Source organism: Danio aesculapii, chromosome 7 (assembly GCF_903798145.1).
Source record: "Danio aesculapii chromosome 7, fDanAes4.1, whole genome shotgun sequence".
Taxonomy (NCBI): domain Eukaryota; kingdom Metazoa; phylum Chordata; class Actinopteri; order Cypriniformes; family Danionidae; genus Danio; species Danio aesculapii.
The window spans coordinates 38,766,306-38,789,004 of NC_079441.1; the positions used below are offsets into that span (position 1 = coordinate 38,766,306).

At 35.4% G+C, this 22,699-nt stretch overlaps 1 protein-coding gene across 2 annotated transcripts in view; it reads left to right on the top strand.

Moving 5' to 3' along the window:
* Positions 1-22,699, top strand: part of sorcs2 (sortilin-related VPS10 domain containing receptor 2) — a 309,469-nt gene that overhangs the window by 160,750 nt on the left and 126,020 nt on the right. For both annotated transcript variants that reach the window (XM_056461897.1, XM_056461898.1), the window contains exon 3: positions 8,358-8,457. In XM_056461897.1, coding sequence (XP_056317872.1) covers positions 8,358-8,457 — 100 coding nt within the window. The remainder of the gene's footprint in view (positions 1-8,357; positions 8,458-22,699) is intronic.

The window sequence follows — 22,699 nt, forward strand, 5'->3', positions numbered from 1 at the left end:
AGCCAGGGACGAGGACGTGTAGAAGCCTTTGAAACATAACGTGCACGTTCATCGATGCGCAAATGCTTTTGTACATTTTTCGATCTCACTGTTTTCCTGCTGTGCTTCCTCCAATTGCACAGGCTGTTCTCATACCTTAAGCCGTGATTTAATGTGACAGCGAATGTCTGTTTGGAGTATGACTCATGATCCCAAATGAATACAGAAAGTCACAATGTTTTCTGTTCATTTCCAAACTTGGAAACAGTTCACTTTCCCTAGTGACAAGAATTTGATTTACTCTGAAATTTAGACTCTCTTCGAAACTAATTTGACTTTTTACATGTTTTATACATCACCAAGGGCTGGGAAGGATATACTATAATCGTAAATTGGATGATGATGATGGTGCTGTTGGTGTCAGGATATTTTACACCTAATATATTTCAGCTGTCTCGTGCACATTCATTTTATATATAGAATCTTTCCGTTTAGTTGGCTTAGGGATGGCATGGTTTCTCTGATTATTAATTTACACTTTGGAGGCAGTACACTTCAAAAATTAAATAATAGTTTTATACAGCAGAAGTGCATTATTTACAGATCTAAATCGACAATTTGTGCTATGAGTTTATAATTATTTAATAATGATACATTTGTGGAGCTGTGCATTGATGGATTTGCTCTTCAGTGTTTGGACTTTCAGCGATGAAAATTAAACCACACTGAACTGAACAAAACTGAACTTCAACTTTAAAAACCGGACTGACACTTTTTTAATTTACTAGAACTTCTGTGTTATGCTGCTTTGACACAATCTACATTGTAAAAGCGCTATAAAAATAATCATGAATTCAGTTGAATTGACTTTTTTTATATTATTTTAAAAATGATTGTTCATGAATTATCATTTTTATTTATTGTGTAAATATATTATTTTATAAATATGATTGTTTTTTTATCATTATTTAATTAATTTTAAATTCTTATAATTGTATAATTTTGAAAAATATTTCAATTTCTAATCCAGTTATTTTAAACTTTCTATTCAACTGAGCCCTTCCACAATCTATTTTCACATTAAGCAAGATTATCTTTGAATGGTCATAATAGGAAATGTTTCTTGAGCAGCAAATCAGAATACAGTGTTCAGCATATATAAGTAGACCCCTCACAAATCTCTCTTTTAAATTCATCTTTTTAATAGGAAGCTATACAATATTATATTTGTGCATATTTATTAGATCAGTACTGAAGTCAAATCCGGAGCTTATCTAACAAAATAACTTATGATAACAGTCCAAAAACTAGTATAACCAAATTCATATGGTATAGAAAAATATTAAATACAAATTAAAAAAAGAGGAAAAATCAAGAGAATAAAAAAAATAATAATAAAAAATAAAAAATAAATCTAATTTAGCAGGTTTTTTTTTTTTTTTTTTTGCTTGAATTTAATTGTATTATCTTTCGATTTCTAAAAATTTTTGGTGATTAAAATATTACTTTAATAAATTTTTTTCTTTTGTTTCTGTTTTGATTGTTTTGTTTAAATGCACCAAAATACATTGCTTACATTTTACTGAGAAAGAGAGGGGTGTACTCAATTATGCTGAGCACTGTATTAGAATCAAAAAGGTCATTTAACACTATTGACTGGATCAGTCACGATCACCAGCAATCCAGGCTTGCAGATCACTGGTATAAAAATGCATCTTCACCCAGACATCAATTCTGTCACTTTATGAACTACATGTCCCGTCATGCACCTCACACACACCTGTTCCTGAATCACCATTGATTACACAAACACAGCTGGGAGCTGATCTAAGACTTATTACATGGACTAAATAGACTGCCCCCATTGACACACACAGCTGAGTCTTGTTGGTTTATCCCTGAACAATATGAATGAATCGTTTCCGGTGTTTAGTCTTTCCGTGACCCTTGCATTGTTTCCTTGTTTTCGTTGTTTGCTGCCTATATCAAGCATTTGCTTGTGACTTAACTCTTCTCCATTGTCCTCATTCTTCTGTTTACTTGTGGTTGGCAAAGCGAGGCTTCGTGAAACACTGAAATAGTCTAAACAAATGTGTTAAAGTTCGAAACGTTTCGAAACCTGTCTCTACAGTGACACCTAGGGGTCATTTTTTTATTTATTTCTCTGGAACAGCTTCAGCTGACTAGCATGCAGATAATGGGTTCGAGTAGTTTTGAAATGCTCTGTTCTTGTAATGTGTTTTGTTTTACATTGGTCTGACATCCGAATGAACACTTAAAAAATATGTCTTGTTTTGGTCATTAAAAATGAACAGTATTAAAATACATCAAGTCACATTTTCTGAGTATTTGTATGACATTTGCAGCACACTTACTCTGTAGGCTACATGAGATACAGAGTTTTCCTGACCCTGTCAATCAAATGTAGATTCGCCAAATGTCGAAACTATAGGTGGGCATAGATACATTTTTTAAATCAACATTAATCTAAAATATAATGGCTCATTTGAATTTTGCCGAAGGCATTCAGAATATGTGTGCTACCCAAATAATAACTGTTTGAGAAGGGGTTTTCCAGCCAGGTGGCGTGTTAAACCAGGGGCTCATCTCTTTTTTCCAAAATGCATCACAAACTGCTTGAGAAACTGTTCTACTGTGATAATTGGTGATGAAAATAAATTATGTTTAATAAGATGTACTTGTGTTTACTAACTGTTTATTCAGTTAAACATGAATTTTGAACTGTAGGCCTACATAAGCTCCAAACAGCTATTTCATACTTGCTTTTGCTGTACATACATACAGAAAATGCTGCTTCTCAATGCCAAGTTCACAGAGCCCTGACGGTGTGTCAAATATTGAGTATGTTTACATGGGCAACAATACTTTAATACGATTTTAATATGAATACTTTGATTAAGAGTCTACCATGTAAACAGAAATTTTTGATCACCTTAATGCGACTAAAGTCATAACTGAACTAAACAGAAATGGAATTAAGACGTGGAGTGTGCATATGTTAGTGGCATTACTGAAGTTGGACTTTTCGCCATATTTTCCGACAAGATCCACACAGGCGGCTGTCAGTAAAGGACATGAGGTGCGAAATGCAGAAGTTTTTTTTCTTTCTGTTTGGCGAGCATTATTACATATAACACTCTCACCAGTCTTTACTCCTTATTTGCGTCTAATACCCCAGTTTGTCACGACGGCATGAATGAAATGTAAAAGTGAAACTGCCGAACTGCAGCTAAAGTCAGGCATCCTGCCGATTTGATTCAGAAGGGCACTTTTTGTCAGAGAGCTCACCGGTCAGGTATACATCCGCGCTAAAATATCAAGGTGAAAGTCAACATAGCTTGCGTAGAATAGTCTCAGCTCCCAGCCCAACTTTAAGAATAGATTAACGGCGATATTTTTTTTATTGTGATATAAGAGTCTCGCGTTAACGCAGCACGTTAACGGCAATAACGGCCCACCACTAGTCGAAACACTTCTGAAATATTTGATGCTTTGAATCGCTTTAGTAATGTGACCTGAGTGCTTTGAATTATTTTAGTCATGTGACCTGGGTGTCATGCTTTCAATGCGGTGTTTCGAAACACTTAGGCTTTGGGATCACGGGCCAGCCATCCTAAATATTTACCCAATGGCCATTGCCTGACTGACATTTCTTTCAAAACTACATGTGGATCCTCATCCATTGTCACCTGACTCTCCTTGGTAACAGGATAAATGACTGATAAAAATTCATTTTTTTTACTATATTTATAATATAGTAAAACAGAAATATTTTATTTATAATTGAAATATTTAATGCAATTTTTTGTATAAAGTTAACAGACACAAACACAGACACACATTCACACACACATTTGATTTGTTTTGAAAGCCGATTTCTGTCCCTGTTCTCCTTCTCCACCTTTTCTTGCTTGGGTGTTTCTTTATTATCCACACTCGTTCCTCACTAGCGGCATTAGTCCTGTCAGCTAATCAGTGGCATTAAATGAGCCATCCGATTAAGTTAGCATCATTAGCGAAACGTTTGGCAACCGAAGCGCAGCGTGCCACACAGTCCTCCAAATTAGTGTTATTAGTTACATAATGTTCCTCTGAGGCCCCTGACATTTCGCTCTCCACAAGAGGATTTACTTAATGAGTTGGCTGTTTCTGGCACTCGCTCCACCAACTCCACTGACGAGTTTTACTCCACACTGGAGACACTAAATGCTGCCATTGTCTGATTGCAGATTCTAATTAACAGACTCAACTTCTCTCAATGAATGCCATGTATTAAACATTCTTATTTTAAATATTGATGTTTTTTTTGTTTTGTTTTTTTGTAATCGATTGTTTAAGATCAAAATTTTGTTTTGTTTTGTTTTGGCAACACTGTGGCTTAGTGGTTAGCACTGTCACCTAACAGCAAGAAGGTTGCTGGTTTGAGTCCCGGCTAAGTCAGTTGGCATTTCTGTGTGTGTATGCATTTTTGTGCATTTGCATGTTCTCCCTATGTGGGCGTGGGTTTCCTCCAGGTGCTCCGGTTTCCCCCACAGTCCAAATACATGTGGTACAGATAGATTGAGTAAACTAAATTGGCCGTAATGTATGTGTAGTGTAGTGTAGTGTAGTGAATGTGAGAGTGTATGGGTGTTTCCCAGTACTGGGAAAACATATGCTGGATAAGCTGGTGGTTCATTCCGCTGTGGCGACCCTTGATTAATAAAGAGACTAAGCTGAAGGAAAATTAATGAATTTATTTTATTTTTTATTTCATTTTATTATTTTATTTTAATTATTTTATTTTATTTATTTATATATATTTTTTTATTTTAATAATTTCATTCATTCATTTTCTTTTAAGCTCAGTCCCTTTATTAATCTGGGGTCGCCACAGCGGAATGAACCACCAACTTATCCAGCATATGTTATACGCAGATGCCCCTACCAGCTGCAACCCATCACTGGGAAATACCCACACATACACACACATACACTACGGACAATTTAGCTTATCCAACTCACCTATACCACATGTCTTTGGACTTGTGGGGAAACCAGAGCACTCGGAGGAAATCCACGCGAACATGGGTAGATCATGCAAACTCCTCACAGAAATCCCAACTATCCCAGCCGAGACTCAAACCAGCGACCTTCTTGCTGTGAGGCAAGAGCGCTACCCACTGAGCCACCATGTTACCCAATTAAATAATTGAATTTGATTTATTTAATTTTTTATTTTTTTATTTATTTTATTTTTTACACATTTTTATTCACCTGTTAATGCCTTACATTGATCTTGAGTATTAAAATGCAAAACATGACCCATGTTCACTATTATTGTGAAGTAGAAATGACTAAATTCTTCCCTTTTGTGACATATGTGAGTGAGAAGAAAATGTATGGGAGGATGGGTGGGATTTCCTGTTAGTTGATCTTATGTATTTGTCCCACCCTCAAGTTATTTTGATTTACAATTATAGGGGCACATGAATAACAATAATATAAAATCCTTTAATAATATAATATTTAACAATATTCCATAAAAACGTTTAAATTTTGATTTCAAGCAATAAATAAATAAATAAATACTGAATGCTATTCTTCAAACCTTCTTCAAGTTTCTCGTCCCATCATTAATAATAATAATTATAGGAGTAATAATTATAACAACAATAAATATAGCCGTCATCTTCTTTATCTTAATCGTGAGCACATATTATCACTTTATTATCATTAATAGCAAATATTGCAATTTTCGATTTTTCATTTTCATGGTAAAATGTAAATGCAACATTGAATTAATAATACTTAATCATCACCATCGTGTGCACAGGTAACATCATTTATAATAAATATGTTATAAATTCGGTCAATTTGGATTTACTGGTGAAAATTGAAATGCTCCATGTAGGCCACATGGCTGTTCCTCAGTTTATCCTCTAGCTCCTCATCCCTCCCTTATATCTGTATGTGAGATGTTGAAAAGCAGACGCCTGGCATAATGATGAGCGGTGGCCCACCTCCTCCACCCTGACCCGCTTTCATTTAAACCTCCCGAGCTGAAACACCTCAGTTCTGCTCCGTTCTGTCAAGTAAGGAACAAAAATGTGAGCTCAGCAGGAGCTCCAGAGAAGAGTTCTGTTCACTTCTGTTTTTTAATTAGCTCTATGGGGGAAGTCTTTAGCGCTGTGTGTTTGTGTGGAGCGATAGTCTTTGATCAGACATTTTGCAGACTGCATCAGCTGCCAGCAACACTGTGCTTTCACTCAAACTAACTCCGAGCTTCACAGTATGTCAGTGCGTCATTTTGAGCTAAAAGAAAGTGACGTGGTCTCTTTAAATATGACCTCGTGACCTTGACCTTGCTCTCATGTAAGTGTGTTGTGTGATAGTAATTGGCCCTGACAGTGTCAGACCGGTTTAGACCACAGATCTCTGCCTGCTTGATTTGTGCAAATATTTCCACACCTGCGATGCTGCCTTGTCATGTCTTTTTCCTACAGTGATTCAAATCATTTCTGCGTGAGCTGACATCAATCTCTGACTGGTTTACCTCACACTAGCTGCCACACTTAATGTATTGACATCCTTAAAACTGAATTGACATTGTCTTTACCAATTCTGCTCAAGCTTTCAACATGCCGTCAAGATCTGGATCGTATTAAATATTGAGATTCATTTCTTTGACAGTTGGAAGTTGTTTTAGTTTAGTCTAAATGTTTCTTTCTGACCTTTTAAACCATAGCAGTTTGTTTCTTTTCGACATTTTGTATTAAAGTAGCCATTAAGTTTGTTGCATACTGTTTAAATTCAGTGGCATGAACTTTTCAGACTAGCTGTTCAGAAACTGATGTCTTGAAGCATTTTTCTCTCCTTGTGAGTTTGTAAGTGTCAGAATTGCGTTAACATCATTCCCAGAGTGCAGCAGTTTGGCTGAGTTGTGAAAAGTTCAATTTTTTTTTTTTTTTTTTTGCTGACTGGCTTTGCTGACTCCAGTTCAGATTAAAAAATAAATAAAACTGTCAACATGCTCATGAGATCATTTTAGCAATCAGAGGACAAAAATGCCATTCTGATCATTTGTGTTTATTTTTTACCTTTTATAAATATGTAAAAATGCTGGTAAAAAACAACCCAATTTTGGGTCATTTTGGCCACCCAGCACTGGGTCAAGAACGAACAAACTAGCCATAAAAATGGGTTGCTTTGCCCAACATGTTGGGATTTACAGTGCACAGTATGTATAAATAGACCCCTCACAAATCTATCTTTTAAATTCATATTTTAATAGGAAAATATACAATATTATAATTGTGCATATACATTAGATTAGTCAGTACTGAAGCCAAATCTGGAGCTTATCTAACAAAATAACATGATAACGGTCCAAAAAGTAGTACAGCCGGAAAAAGAGGAAAAATCAAGAGATGCACTAAAATGGAAAAAATTTGTGGAAATTTTGTAAGTTGTAATTTTTTTTCATTATTTAGCTTGACTTTAATTAAATTATCTTTCGATTTCTAAATATGTTTGGTGACTAAAACATTATTTTAATAAATATATCTGTTTAATAAATCTGTATCAGCACTCTGTGTTTGACCTAGCATGCTGGGTTGTAATTTTTAACCCAACCAGGCTTGTTAGTTAAAATACTACTTGTTTCAATGTAATCCAAAATGGAAAAATGCTTTTTACTTTGAGTTTCTGCCTTGTTAATAGTTCTGTCTTGTTGTAGAATAACCTACCAATGGGGTAAGCAAAATAATCTTATGTCAAAAAAAAAAACAGGATTATTTTTCTTGCCCCATTCGCAGTTTTATTTGCTTGTTTTAAAGAAAAACTCACTTAATTTTGGCATATTATTTCTTAAAATAAAGACAAAATGTTTTGCTTGTCTAGAAAATGCTTCTTGATTTAATTTATGCATAACTGGACTAGAACCAAGACAACGAATCTTGTCCAGTGTGGTAAATATAATCTACCAGCAATACAGACTTTAGTAATAATTTTTTTAGTGCCATGTTTACATATTTACGTACTAATACTTAATATAAATTTTTTAATTTTCTAATTTTAGTTTTCGAGCATATAGGAATGTTACAGAAGTATTTTAATTTTCAATTACACAGTTTAAAGTGATTCCAGTATATTCGTACACTCCACCAGCCACCCGGACTACATCTCCCATTACCATCTGCACTGATGAAGCTCACAGCTGTTACCCATTCTGCACTTGATTACAGAATATAATATATTCTGTGGTAAAATGTTAGAAATACACCCTTAAAAGTATCCGATAAGTCAAATGTTGGTGTTATCCAGGTGTATTTTATTGTAGAAATGATATTTAAGACATTACTCTGACTCTCTTGCAGATCCAGTGATTATGGGTCAACATACACCAAGCTCAACTTGATGCCTGGGACAACCATCATCGTCACAAACTTCTATATCTGTCCCACCAACAAGAAAAAGGTGAGAGGATTATTAACACTTTTACAGTTCTTTGTTTTCGCTTGGGGAAGAAAGAAAAGCTCTTTCACACCAGAAAGATTTAGAGGGTTCAAACTAAATCTATAATAAAACTTTAGATTTTTAGCATTACACTGTGAAAAGCAATTAATTAAAAAAGTGAGTACACCTGATGCCTTAAAAACATTCAGTACATGAACTGTGTGCATAATATTAAATTAATTTTAGTCAATTTAACAGTTCAGTACAATGCATTTAATAACTTTTTAAAAAGTAAAGTACAGTAACGTATAAAAAAAAGTGATTTGTACAGTGTATGGTTCATGCATTTGATTGTGATATTTAAAGCACGTTACACCTCTAGACCCTTAAATAATACGGCACGCATCGTGTGGAAGAACATTGCTTTGTTTGTTCTTCAGCTCTGCATACGTGCACACACGAATGTGGTTCCACGGCATCAATGCACACACTGAAATCTGAAATAGATGTCATCTGAGTGGGTAAGACTTATGCTGTTGTTTTGAGGTATTGAAAACATTGGTCTTGTTAAAATGAATCATGTTTTTAAAGTTGACAAGCTGTCATCTCTGATCCTTGGTGGATGAAGCAGCTAAAACACAGGCTCAGGAGATAACCCGTTTAGATGGAAAGCATCACAACAAGTTTATTATTTAGACAGCTGAAGATATTCATTTTGCAACCCATAAGGTTCATAATTTACACAGTCCATACATGAAAATAAAATTCAGCCCAGCACTACAGCTGCTCATAATGAAATGGCCCATGTACAATGCTATTTAAAATGAACTCACGTTACTGATAGAGAGCTACAGTAAATTACTTGTACACAAGAAGCCTTCTTCGAATCAGTTTTAATATTTTAAAAAGCCAAGGCAATGTTGATTCTAGTTTTATAACGAATTCTGTCATGTTTCCCTTTTTTATGACTAAAGATTTGATTTTGCATAATAGTTGTATTGACAAATTTACTATATATATATATATATATATATATATATATATATATATATATATATTATTATATATATAGTAAATATAATTTTTTTTTGTCTTTGCCTTGCTGACGGTCCAATATATTTTACTTGTTTTTTTCAAGATATTAATGTTCAGTTTAATTCACGTTAACGTTAACGTGACGTTTAACGTTAGCCAAGTCTTTGGACAACAGCATGTTGTTCTGTGGCCAATCAAATATAAAAAATAAAAATCAAAATTAAGGGGGTTAATAAAATATATGTATATTTTGATTTAAAAACTTTTATTCCAGCCAAACCAAAAAATAAATAAGACTTTCTCCAGAAGGAAAAAAAAGTGCATTTTCACAAAATACTGTGAAACTTGACCTTGCTCCTTTAAACATCACTTGGGAAATATTTGAAAAAGAATGTAAAATTTCACAGGAGGGCTAATAATTTAGCCTTCAACTGCATTTGCTCGTAATTTAAATTTTGCAAGGAAACGACAAAGAAAAAAGTCACATAGTATACCATATGTGAGTATGGCAAATAATTAGGATGCACAAACCCTCTTTGTGCTATATTTATACAATCTTGGCAGCAGCATGTTTTAGCACAGATCATGGGTTATATAAAATTGCATCTAAAGCTCCATATGGTTCTTCTCAATCTTTAAATGTATTCAAATACAGCTAATAAATATGTCCTGTGACTATAATTAAATGTGAGGAGTTTAAGGTCATGTGTTTTTTTCCTCCCTTATGGAGATTGATGGTAATGATCAACCCTAGAGCAACTACGACATGTTTAAGCATGTCAAAGTCATCCTAATGAAGTTTACAGACATCTCCTTCTCATTAGCAATCTCCTCACAACCTCTTAAACATGAAAACACACAGACGTCACAGCTGAATAACTGCTAGCTGTCTGTAACAGGCAGTTTACAGACACACATCAAAGCTTTTCTGCCATCTTTCAGCTCAAATCACTATGCACAATATTGATAATTAACAGAAAAATAGCTGTTATTCCACATGATGTAAAGTAGATTTAAGGCCATTACTATGTTTAATGTTTGTAGCTGCAAAGTGAAATGTACAGAAAGTTACTAAGTGTCGACTAGTAACAACAACTGAACCTCTTTCCCACGTTAGACTCTTTTATCACAAAATCTTGAACGACCGTACCTTGACTGTCGTCACAAAGAATGTTTTGAACAGGACAGGACAATACATGCACTTTCTCCAGTGTCTGGTCAAAAGTGGCTTTCATGAAAACAGACACTTGCAAGCTTCTAGAGAACAAGCCTTGAGTGTCTTCATTGACGGCTAAGTCGTCTGGGGCGTTTACACTGAGCTTCAGGAAAAGCCTCTGTTTGCTCTTAGTGGCCAGTATATTTCAACTCTGAATCACAGGAAACTTCCACTACTGGACATTGTCGACACATTGTAAATAAGGAATATCAGATGATGGGCAGTTTAATTTTTAATTTAACCCAAATGTAAATATATATATTTGGAGATGACGAAAAATGGAGAAAAATGGAGATGACGACGTTACATCACAAGCTATGTTTCCATCCACTTATTTTTATGCACATTTTGAAATATAACATTAAAAATGCTTAACGGAAATGCCAAGATGTCCATAAATTCATAAAAATGTTCATTCTGTTCATAAAAAGGTTAAACTTTTATCCGTTAAGATACATAAACCACAATAGAAAGACATTTATAGAACAAATTTCAGCATACACATAAAAAAGTAATTAGATTTTGTTGTAACAGATCATATGATAACAAAAATGGGGGCAATGGGACAGCATTAATGGACAAACCAGTGGACCGATGGCACTGCACAACATCTGAAATTTGTTTTTGTCATTACGAAATCCCTTAGGATAAAGTCTGTCTTCAAAGTGGTTCAGTATTAGTACCTCCAGAGCTGTCTTGAGTAACTGCACATCCATAAAAGTGGTCACACAACTCCTAAAGTCACCATGCATCCATGGTGTTGATCTTTGTCTTCTGAAGCACATTTAATATATTATACAGTATAAGAAAAAGTGCAGAGGTGGGCAATTAACTTTTCCAAGGGTCCACGTTAGACTCTGGGGTGGTTTTAGAGGGCCAGACTATTACAGTTAATTTGTTTTCAGAAAAAAAACATTCTATGAAACTATTCAATAAACATTCATAAAAACTCTAAAGTAAAAAAAAAATAGATCAATTTTACACAAAAAGTATTTTAAAGACCAGCATCACAATATCAATATAAATGCCACAGGGTTGTTTGTTTGATTTCTTCATCTTAGTTATTTTTTATTTATTTATACATTCATTTATTCATTCCTTCATTCAATCATTCATTCATTTATTTATTCGTTTTTTTTATATTATTATGTTCAGTAAGAGAATTCTAGCCTGTGTTGGGCTGAACAAATGCACTGAAGTCAGGTTGAATGCAAGCTGGAAATGTGATGTAATGATAATCACTGAGAGAGGATCTGTATCTGCATTTGTTAAATTGTTAGTCTGAGGTAATTAGTCTACCTTTTTTGTAATTCCAAAGTGTGAAGCTGTCTGGTCGGTTCCAGTCACATGACTCGTGGTTTGCTCATGGCACTTTGAAATGTTTTGAACTCCCAGTGCTAGGAAAACTTGAGCGAGACATACATGTACTGTACTGCATGTGCATCCCCTCCTATCTGCACAGTGAACCTGCACGTCACCATTTAAAATAACAAAATTGTGCAAGCAAAAGACGCTATATGTGAAAATCTCTTTTGTTGACTCGCAATATCAGACCTGCGCATTGCAAGGCCCTGTTTGCAGTTGAATTTAATTTAAATTAAATAAATACTTCACACGATCAAGTAGTGCAGCGGGCTACATGTGGCTCGGGGATTGTAAATGCCCAGGTCTGTCATAGTGGCTACTCCCACTGCAGAACATTTCATTTTGTACTCTTTGACTCATTGAATTGAAACAATGCTTTATTCACAAACTATAAATATATTCAAATGTTTTTACATAATTTTTTTCAAATATGTATTTTTCTTTTCAAAAAATGATATTTATGTCTTAAATTATCAACATGTATTTGTAATGTATTTAAAACATTTTGCATTTTAAATTCATTTAAATGAATTGAATTTAATATATAATGACTTTTAAGATTTAATGATTTAAATTAAAAGCTATTTAAGTCTTTTAACATAGATTTGTTTTCTCCAAACAATCCCTTGTCTTCTAATGGCCAACCAAACATAGTCCCGATCCACACTTATTGGTCATGATGTTACTGTGTCTGACTAGTCTGAATGCTTCAGCTGGGTTGCTCTTCCCTGTCTGAGTGTGTATTTATAAATCCAAACGTGTGTGAGTTTGTGAGAGAGAAAGTGGTGGTGAACGTGCTGCTACACCCCACAGGTCACTGTACAACTACACAGTGTCAATCAGTGTGGCGTTAGACAGTGTCCTGGCATAGAGGAGCAGGATCAAACGCCACTGATCCAAAACCAAAGCGTCTGGCCCCTCATTTCTACAGCGCTGAGCTCAACAGAGCGTGAATGAGAGCAAGAGGCACAGAAAGAAAGAAGCATCAGAGGGGAAGCCAGAAAGACTGACAGCAGTTGCAAATAAAGCTATCTTTGTCTCTAATATATCTGACCTCCATTAAATCACATTTCTAAGTCCCTTAACGAAGATGAGCAGTATCTTTTCTCAGTCTCTAATTAGTCATATTCAGCTGTGGAATTACCAGCAGCTGATGCTGCAGTAATGCATTCAGTGCGTCTGCCTTCATTTTGTTAATAGCTTGTGCAGTTCAGACAAAGGGTTTAAGCAAACAGTTTAATTTCAAACAGCATAAATTTCACTTCTTTTGTCTCACTTTATCTCTTGCTGGAACTTCAGCAAGCAATTATTCAGAAACTAATGTGAGATTCGTCCATGCTGGAGATACGGGGAAAGTTCATTAATGGGAAATAGCCTTCAAAATGAGAAAGCACAAAGTTTGCACTTCATCATAAACACAATTTTAATTTTCTTATAATTTTTGTTTGCTTGAAGCACATATATGTCATGTTTCTTAAATGTGCGGATGTTTCACTGCTCAGTGCATATTCAGTTTTTTACTTTCCCTGATACACTATATCTAAATAGAATGAATCTCTTAACTGCTGCAATAACATAAAACTCTCCTTATATTTTAATACAAAAGAATACAATTGTTTAAGATACACTTCCTCTTTACATTCAGCATTTGAGTCATATTGGCCAATCACAGCAATATTTTCAAAACTATCTCATCCAATGTCCTCAAAATCAATATTTTGATCCCCTACAGAAGATAATTGAGCTTAAGTTATTTGTAGTACTGTAAAGCCAGTCATTTTAAAGATCCCCTATTATGCATTTAAAAAGATCATATTTTGGGGGTCTCCAACAACAGGCTGATATGCACGCGAAGTCAAAAACACTTTCATTGTCTTATTAGCTCACATGGAATGAAACACGCTTCATTGTAAAGTTACTAACACTACAGTACACAGTACCCGGTTCTCAACAGTGTTATTCAAACACTTCACTCCTGAACCTAACCCCCCTAGTCTACCGGATTTTCTGGGACAAATGTTGGCAGGTATGTGTGTGAGCCCAATGCAGGAGTGTATTAAAGCAATGCAGTTAAACACCAGCATATTGCTCTATTCCTAACCATGATACACATTCAGTATTAATCCACACAGTGGCAAAGGCTGAACTATTTTGAAACTTGACTGCCGCACGTGTGTAGGAACAGCTGATGGTGGTCATAGCAACGACAAACGGCAGTAGATCGTGAGCTCACAAATGTGTTTAAATCAATAAACAAAGAGGCACGCGTCACATTTTTAATGTGGTTTTAGACGCAATATATGAATATAAAGAGTTAACCAGATACAGTACAAGCGGTTAGAAGTAACAAACCACAATTAAATACATAATTTGCAAGCTAGAGAAAACAAGGAGGCAACCATTTTAATTGCACTTACTTACACATGTGAACTGGAGGAAGAAACTGATCCATGAACTGTGTACTGTAAAGTTCCTGTCAAGCTCTACAAAGTCCAATATGGTCTTTCCTGATCCTTCCTTTAACATACGGCCAACGAATCCTCCGTTGTAAGCATGTAGATTGCTGAAGCTCTCGTCAGAAAAATTACGAGAACACAGCACAAGGCTGGGGCTATAATTCTGAGGTATTTTTGCAAAAATAAACTCCAACCAATGACTCTTTACAGTTTCATCTTTGGGTAGGTAAAATAACACAAATTTTCCCTCACACTTCCAATATTATCCAGCTGAGCACAGCGTCTTCGCGACTTGATTCAACTGGGGTGAAGTTCCTGTCAGTGTTCTCCTTCCTCTTTTTCTTGCTACTCTGTTTGTGGGCGGAGCCGGGGGGTTAAATTTTCCCGGGTCTTTGGTGGGGCTTAAGTTCCGTATCAACATCACACTGGCACAGCTAAATAGTCGTTATCAAGATGATTTATTTGAACCACTATGAGTCGACTCTTTTATAGATGAATCAGTAGTTTTAAACACGGCGCACTTTCAGATTTAAGCTGGATATGTCCCTTCACTTAGAGCTGTGTTACACACTACATGGAAGGTCATTTGAAAAAAATAACTATAATAGGGGTTCTTTAAGTCTTTTTTTGTGCATGTGGTTATCATATACCTTGAGAAATAAATGTTCATTGCACTTATTGAGTCATAGAATATTTAATGTTACACAGAAAAATAAACAAACACTCTTACATATCTCAGGTCTTTAGGTCCCTGTACACTTTCACACAGAAAGAAAGATTTTTGTTTATTATAAATAGAATGAAGAACACTATAATAAGCTTTATGTCTATCTTTTTTTAAGTGTACAAAGGGGAGAGTACAGTACGTATTAATTTAAATGTAATGTTTTGTATGTGCTCTGCATTTCAGTTTTGATAACAGTGACACACTATAGTGAGTGGGGCGATGCCAAGAATTGTATGTGTGGGTCAAAAAGCGAAATGTGAACAGATTGTTCTCATTACACACACTCATTGAGAAATGTGCATCAAAATGGCTGCTAAACAAATAGAGAAACAACAAAATATTCTTGTAAGCTTATTTTATCCAAAGAATTGTTTTGCATTGCAAGATGCAGCTTTTACCTTTTTCTGCTGATTGTTTTCCAATCTGGAAAGGCCACAAACAGATTTTTTTAGAACTTTTATATGGCGTAGTGTTTTCCATGTTCAGTTAGATTGTGTAATCCTGCCATATATAAATCGCAGCCTCTGTGGTGTGTTTTATGAACTGTGGTTATGGCGCCTTCAGAAAAGTCCTCTCCCATTCTCAGGGACTTGTTCTGTTGGAAAAACTCCCATTACCTCTGCAGCTGAAGTCGGAGCAAGAGGTCAGATTAAAATCTCCATGCTCACTGTCCTGAAACCGAGCTAAAACAGATATAAAAGACAGTGGCTATCTCTGACATTTGGGAGTTTAATACATGCATTGGAAAGTGAGTGAAGCAAACCAGTGTTCACAGCCTCCAGCTCCGGAAAGCAGAAGGGCCGCGTCTGAGAATATGACTGGCTAATGCAACGATGTTCCTCTGGGTGGAAGTTTCTCATAGAGCCACGAAAGAGGGATGAGAGATAAAAGCCAAGAGATGTCCTCAAAGCTGCTTTATCTTTAAGAATTTAGCAGGATTTTCTCATTTACTCATTCTTTAGTGAAGGATTTTATAGTTGCTCTAGCGGGTTTTATTCCAATTTGAAGCTCATGAGACTTTTCTGTATGGCATGTTTAACCCACTGCAATAAAGTACCTATAGTTACTTGAAGAGCTGCTTTTTTTAAAATGGAAGGTAATTTACACTTACTCATTAGTATGCATTATCTGTATTGTGAATGTTATTAAAATATACTAATTAACTAAACCCTATTAAATTTTACATTTCAAAATACGAATGCTGGCACTTCACAACATCATCTACTTGTCAAATTGAAGAAGACATTCTGCCAAATATTAATTTCAGACAAAGCACTCAAAATAAATATATTCAGAAAGCTTTTTGTTTATGAATCTTATCTTTAAATGCTGAAAATTGATTTGATTTGATTTAATTATCATTATTTCTTTATTTAATCTTTATAATGTCTTGTCTTGTCTCATTATAATGTCTTAAATGTCTGGATACTATTTTTGCAAACAGTCTCGTACCCCTGTATACAGTTCTGGAGAGTGCGAAATATGCAACCAGAGCTATGTATGGCCTCATTTCGTCTTAAACATACAGCTGCATTTCATTGTAAAACAAATGCTACGCGGTGGTATGGAGGCTTAACTCTGTGTGGATGGCTTTTCCCCTTTTACCCATTTGCCTAGTAGCTTTCCATGTATGCTGGCGGACTTGAGATGCAGAGAGGAGTTTACCGTGGCGACGAGCTCAATAAACACCTAAAACAAAAACAAAAGGCAAAAAATAGAATAAACAAGTAAATAACAGAGTGAGAACGTGGTAAGATTTGAAAACGTGGTAAAAAAATCAGACAGGGGCTTTGCTTTGTCTGGATTGCTTCTGAAAACAGGGTTTATTGAAGTGGGTGGGCCAGTACTGTCGCAAGCTTAACTTGTGTTCTAGGCAAACAACGATCGTGCCGCCTTTATGATGTTCATGCCGCTGTTTCACAGACAAAAGTGAAAAGGGGTGGGGGCTGTGTGGGTCAATGTATCGCAAAAGGGGGATTGGGGTGCCTCCATGCCGCCCCTAGCAATATTCTGCCATGGCCGATCACCCATATTGCCCATGCCTACATACACCACTGGGGTGGGCGCTGGTCAATTGGTGCTTTTGAAAACACTATCAGTTGGGTTTAGGGAAGGGAGTTGGTGGGGGGATTGGTCAGTCAGAAAGTCGGTCAGTCAGTTGAAAGCAACCTCTGGTGGATTTACGCGAGAACAGCAGGTGCGAATTGTACTCGCTAGAGAACACAGCGGCCTCTGGTGGGTTCGCAAAAACAAAAAAATGCAAAAAATAGTACGCCCTGGGATGTTTTTCGCTCTCTCCAGAAATGTATATAGGGGTACGTTTCAATAATGAGACTGGGTTTATTGTTGCATTTCTGGTCTATTTGGACACAAAAATATTATTTTAAGGACTTATTATTTAAAATTAATCAATCCATGTTAAAATAATTTTATTTTGATATTAACAAATATTTATATATTAACAAATAAAGTGATATGTGAACAATAATACATGAAAGTTTTTAACTTTCTCTTTTAAAAAATAATTGTAAAGATCTGAAATAAGTCTGTTTTGAGAGTCTTATAGAATGTCTAAAGTTTAGTTTCTTTACTAAAAACAATGCAATTCTGTATTTATCTTTTCCAGGTTAAAACAGACCCAAATGCGTTATGAGGGTTAAGCAATTAAGGAGTCAATTAAGTAGACCATCGTTTAGCCAAGTATAAGTGTTACAAATCACTTCTTTGGTCATGGGCTCTTTAAAGTGTAATGAGCTTTAAATTCCTGTGTAATGTTTGCCCACGTCCACACACACACACACACACACACACACGCACACACGCACACACGCACACACACGCACACACACACACACACACATATAGCCTGACACCAATAAAGCAAGCCATACACCCATAAGCACACTTAGACATACTAAAACACTGCTTGAATTTTAAAGTGTTTTTGAATCACTTCAGTAATCATCCTGCTGGAGCTGCATGAGAATATCATCAGACTCTGTAATGAAGTTTCTGATGTCACAGTGACCTTGTTTATGCTCCTGACCTTGCGGAAAGATCAATAGCACTGATAAATGTCGCTGATTTATTTTCACACACTGTTTGCCCTCTTGTCATCACTACCATTACATGGAATTTGTGACGGATAAAATGGATCGGTCTGACCTGATTTTCCATAACCAATCAATAAAAGACAAAACTCAGTACCTTCATTTTGTTACGAAGTCTGATGACCAAGATCTTTTGCTTTTTCATGCTATATGGAAGAGAATGGAAGAGATTCATAGCAGCTTTGATTTACTGAAGGAGCTTTTCTTCTTTTTTACCTTGTGCTCAGTCTAAGCCAAAGACTCAAAGCTGATTTGAGACAATTCCCACAAAATCTATGCAAATAAATGTGAAGTGTAAGCTAAAGTTTGTGATTTCTGGAGCCTCACTAAACATGACTGGAAAAACACGTCCTCTTCTGCCAGATGTGTGAGAAAACAGTTCAACAGAAATTCTCACTTCAGCTTTAATGTTTTAAAAAAGTAATTAGCATTCCTCCCGCTAACACATTTGTGTGTGTGTGTGTGCGTGCGTGTGTGCGTGCGTGCGTGCGTGTGTGTCTGTCATAATTTCAGCTTGGTTTTCTATAATTATCTGTTGACATTAGATAAATGTGTGTTAATTACACACAACAGATATCACGACACATTAAAGGTCATGCATACATTTTGAGTTACATTTTGTGGCTCTGATTTGTTAGAGCCTTAATAAATCGCTCTGCTGTTTGCAAGTTTGTAGCCTTCACATGTGCAGAAATGAATTATATACACATTTAATCTATTGCAGAGGTGATGAAACAGTCATCTGTAGAACGAAAAAATGTTGGTGTTAAAGTTATTTTCTCAGATGTGCCTCATATCTCTATTCAAATATTTTTAGGTGTCTGAAGTTTTAAATGTCTGACCTTGGATGGTTATGTGCATCCCATAATTTTCTCTTCCCTTGGTTCATTATTCCTCATTTAGTTTGATTTCATTTCATTTACGATAACCTAACACACTGACGAGAAAATAAACAGCAGCGTATCTTTGAAGATCTCCCAGCCACTGGTTTTTCGTGCCAACAGTCTCCTGATGTTTTTGCTTAATGATGCATGTAATAATATGTAGGCTACAGTAGTTAATACAAACCAAACTAATGCCTTTTGCACTTATTTTAATTGATTGATTTGTTTATATGACTTAATATACTGACCTTAAATGAGTTGCAGACTGAATACATTAAATAAATAGGTGAAGAGAGGGATTTATATAGTAAAAGGAAAGACATGAAGCAAAAATGATTAGATGTGAACAATGTTTTTTTCTAGCCTACTAGCCTAAATTCACACTGTCAGATCAATACAACTGTCAGTTGGATTCACAAGAGATTCTGTGTCTCTAGCTCAGTATTTTTTGTGCATCAAATTTTTATATAGCATGTTCTAAGCTTCATTTTATTTGTAATGTTATTTATTAATATAGATATTTTTGGATGATGTTCAAGTGTGTGACACTAGCTATGTTTTGACTGCCTCAAGTAATCCATTAGTAATCAAATTGATTACTCAGTCTGACTGAAACTGACTCAGTATGACCTCATGTAAACACATAAATCAAACTGACTGAGCTTTGAAGCACAGACGTCTATACGTATAATGTTAGAATTTTCATAATCTGGAATGGGAATACTGTACAGTACATTCATTCTGACTGTTGAAAATCCAGTACATGTAAACAATGCTATTTCATGCATAAAGACTTTTTTACAACATTAAAGAGGTGGACTCAAGAAAGAAATATTTCTTTTTCAAAAATTTTTATTTCTGGGTCATAACTAGTTTGGCAAAGTTGACATTTTTCAAGCCTGGCTCTTATTTATGTAACCAAGCACAAAAATTCTTGTATTCTGTACCTGAAATAGCATGTGTGTTACCAGAGCGAGCAGATGAACGGACCTATGACCCTCCAACTGTGCCACACAGGATTTGTTTGAAAATTTGTCAAAAAAGTGTGGTTTTGGATGTGATGATAAGCTGATCTTGTTTATCAATAGCTAATTTAACCCTCGCTCACTGAATACAAACCTAACAGATCACTCAGATCATTAGGATCAAGTCAATTACAAATTTCAAGTGTTCTTTCAAAGCAGGGTGACTCCTCCTTCAGCTACTATGTCACCCAATGCTGGAATAAGCTTTCAGAAATGATCAGATGTGCTCCAACATTAGGCACAATCAAATCAAGACTGAAAACACATCTGTTTAGCTGTGGCTTTACTAAATGAGCACTGTGCTAGCTCTGACAGATTGCACTATTACGTCTTTCTTTTCTTTTTCATTCTTTTATAACCTGTTTAACATTTTTTTCCAGTTTTTATCTGTTTTAATCATTTTAATTCTTTTAATCATTTTTATTTTCTTGTTTCTTTTATTCTTGTTTATGTTAAGCACGTTGAATTACCATTGTGTATGAAATTTGCTATATAAACAAATCTTGCCTTGTCTTGCCTTTCACACGTAAGCTTTAAAACAGAGTAATTTAGAGCGCTTTTATACTTCTATAGCAACACATCTGGCTTTTGACATGACACACCATAGCCTGTTGTAATGCAGATATTAGAGCTGCTGAATTCACAACAATTTATTAAATTCTCCTACATGAAACTTTAATAAAGTAAGTGGCTGTTTAATTGGAAGAAGAATACATTAAAGGTTCTAGTCACCTTAACAGTGTGTATGTTTTGTTTGACACATAGTCAGAGAATTTGTAACAATTGTTATTGCTATCAATGTCAGTGTATATTTTACAAAGCACAAATATTTAGTTTTTGCTACAGAATCTGTATAATAAAATGACTGAAACCTAAGCCAACATTATTTTATTAAAAACACTGATAAGTTTTGATCTTTTTTTTTTTTTGACAGCTACTTTTCCTTTTTTGTGCGTTGATGTATTCTTCAAGTTGATCCAGGATGAAAAATGAAAATGTATAGACCAGTTGCTACGATGTATTCCAATTTTGGATGGGTGGAATCAGGAAAAAGTATAAAAAAAATGGATAAAAAAAAGTCTCCGAAGTTGTTTACTGACTAGCAGACAGACGCTGCCATTTTGGATCACGCACCAGGTCTCGCAGGCTCTCGCATTACTCAGTCGTCCTCCTCCATCCTCCTCTAAGTTTTGATCTTTGATAAGCAGTGTACTCATCTTTCTCTGGCTTTGCGAAAGCCATTGTGGGAGAGCACATTTGAATTTAGCGGCTGATCACTGATGTACTGAATGTCCTAAGCACTTTGGTGTGCTCGGTCGCTTCAGAGATCAGCCAAGACTGATCAAACTGCTGTGATTGTATGTGTTTACAAATTACAAAGTTGTTCCCCTGTTTTATTTACAGCGATATCACAGGACGTAGTTAGTCATTAAGCAGAAGATGCTGTGCTTGCACACTGTTCACTCCGCCCTCGGCACGCCTCCAGGCACTCGTTTTTTCCAGAGAGAATCAGAAAGATGTAACTGTATTAAAAGTATTAAAAAATTAAAGACTAATGGAGAAAAGATGGCTGCAGTAGTACTATATACGTACTCACGATTAATATGAGATTGGGCAAAGTGAGCATGATACTGTACATCCCCTTTAACGCGTTTATCTTATTTCTTTATTTTGAGAGAAATGTAGTTCTATTTATTGGTTAAAATGACAATATTTTCCTACACTTTTAAGTGACAAACAAAAGAAGCACACTTTGAACATACAAAGACAAGATCATCCAAGAACTTTCTCGTTGTTTTGATGACGTTTGTTTTGTTTTGTTTTAATAACTCACAAACTTTTTAGGATAGATTGCATGCAAATTGGGTCCCATGGACAGTTTTATGATATTTGATTGATTTTTTTTTTCCTGGTATTCTGAGATAGATTGGCTGTGACTGCACTCTGAAATAGTTTAATCATTCCTGGATGGCCGCCAAAGTGTTTGAGGATAAATTTATTGTTGCTGAAAAGAGGTGATGGAGGTTGGAGATAAATTCATGATGACGTGGAGTGTCTTTGAGGGCTCACAGATGGATTGATTGTGTCTGCTTTCGGCTGATATGGAATTTTGGCTGGAACGTTGAACTGAACCGTCTCCTCTTGTGAAACGGAGATGGATGTTGGGAAATATTTTAATCATCTGACATCACACACACACATGCATATACACTGATCTGTGCTGCTATAGAGCCCTTCTAAAAATTATATTTTGAACCCTGATTTCTATATTTTAAGGATTTGAAATTAAAAATGTAAATATTGTTCATTCATTTATTCATTTTCTTTTTGGCTTAGTCCTTTTTATTAACCAGGGGTTGCCACAGTGGAATGAACTGCTAACTTATCCAGCATATGTTTTACACAGTGGGTGCCCTTCCAGCTGCAACCCAGTACTGGGAAACA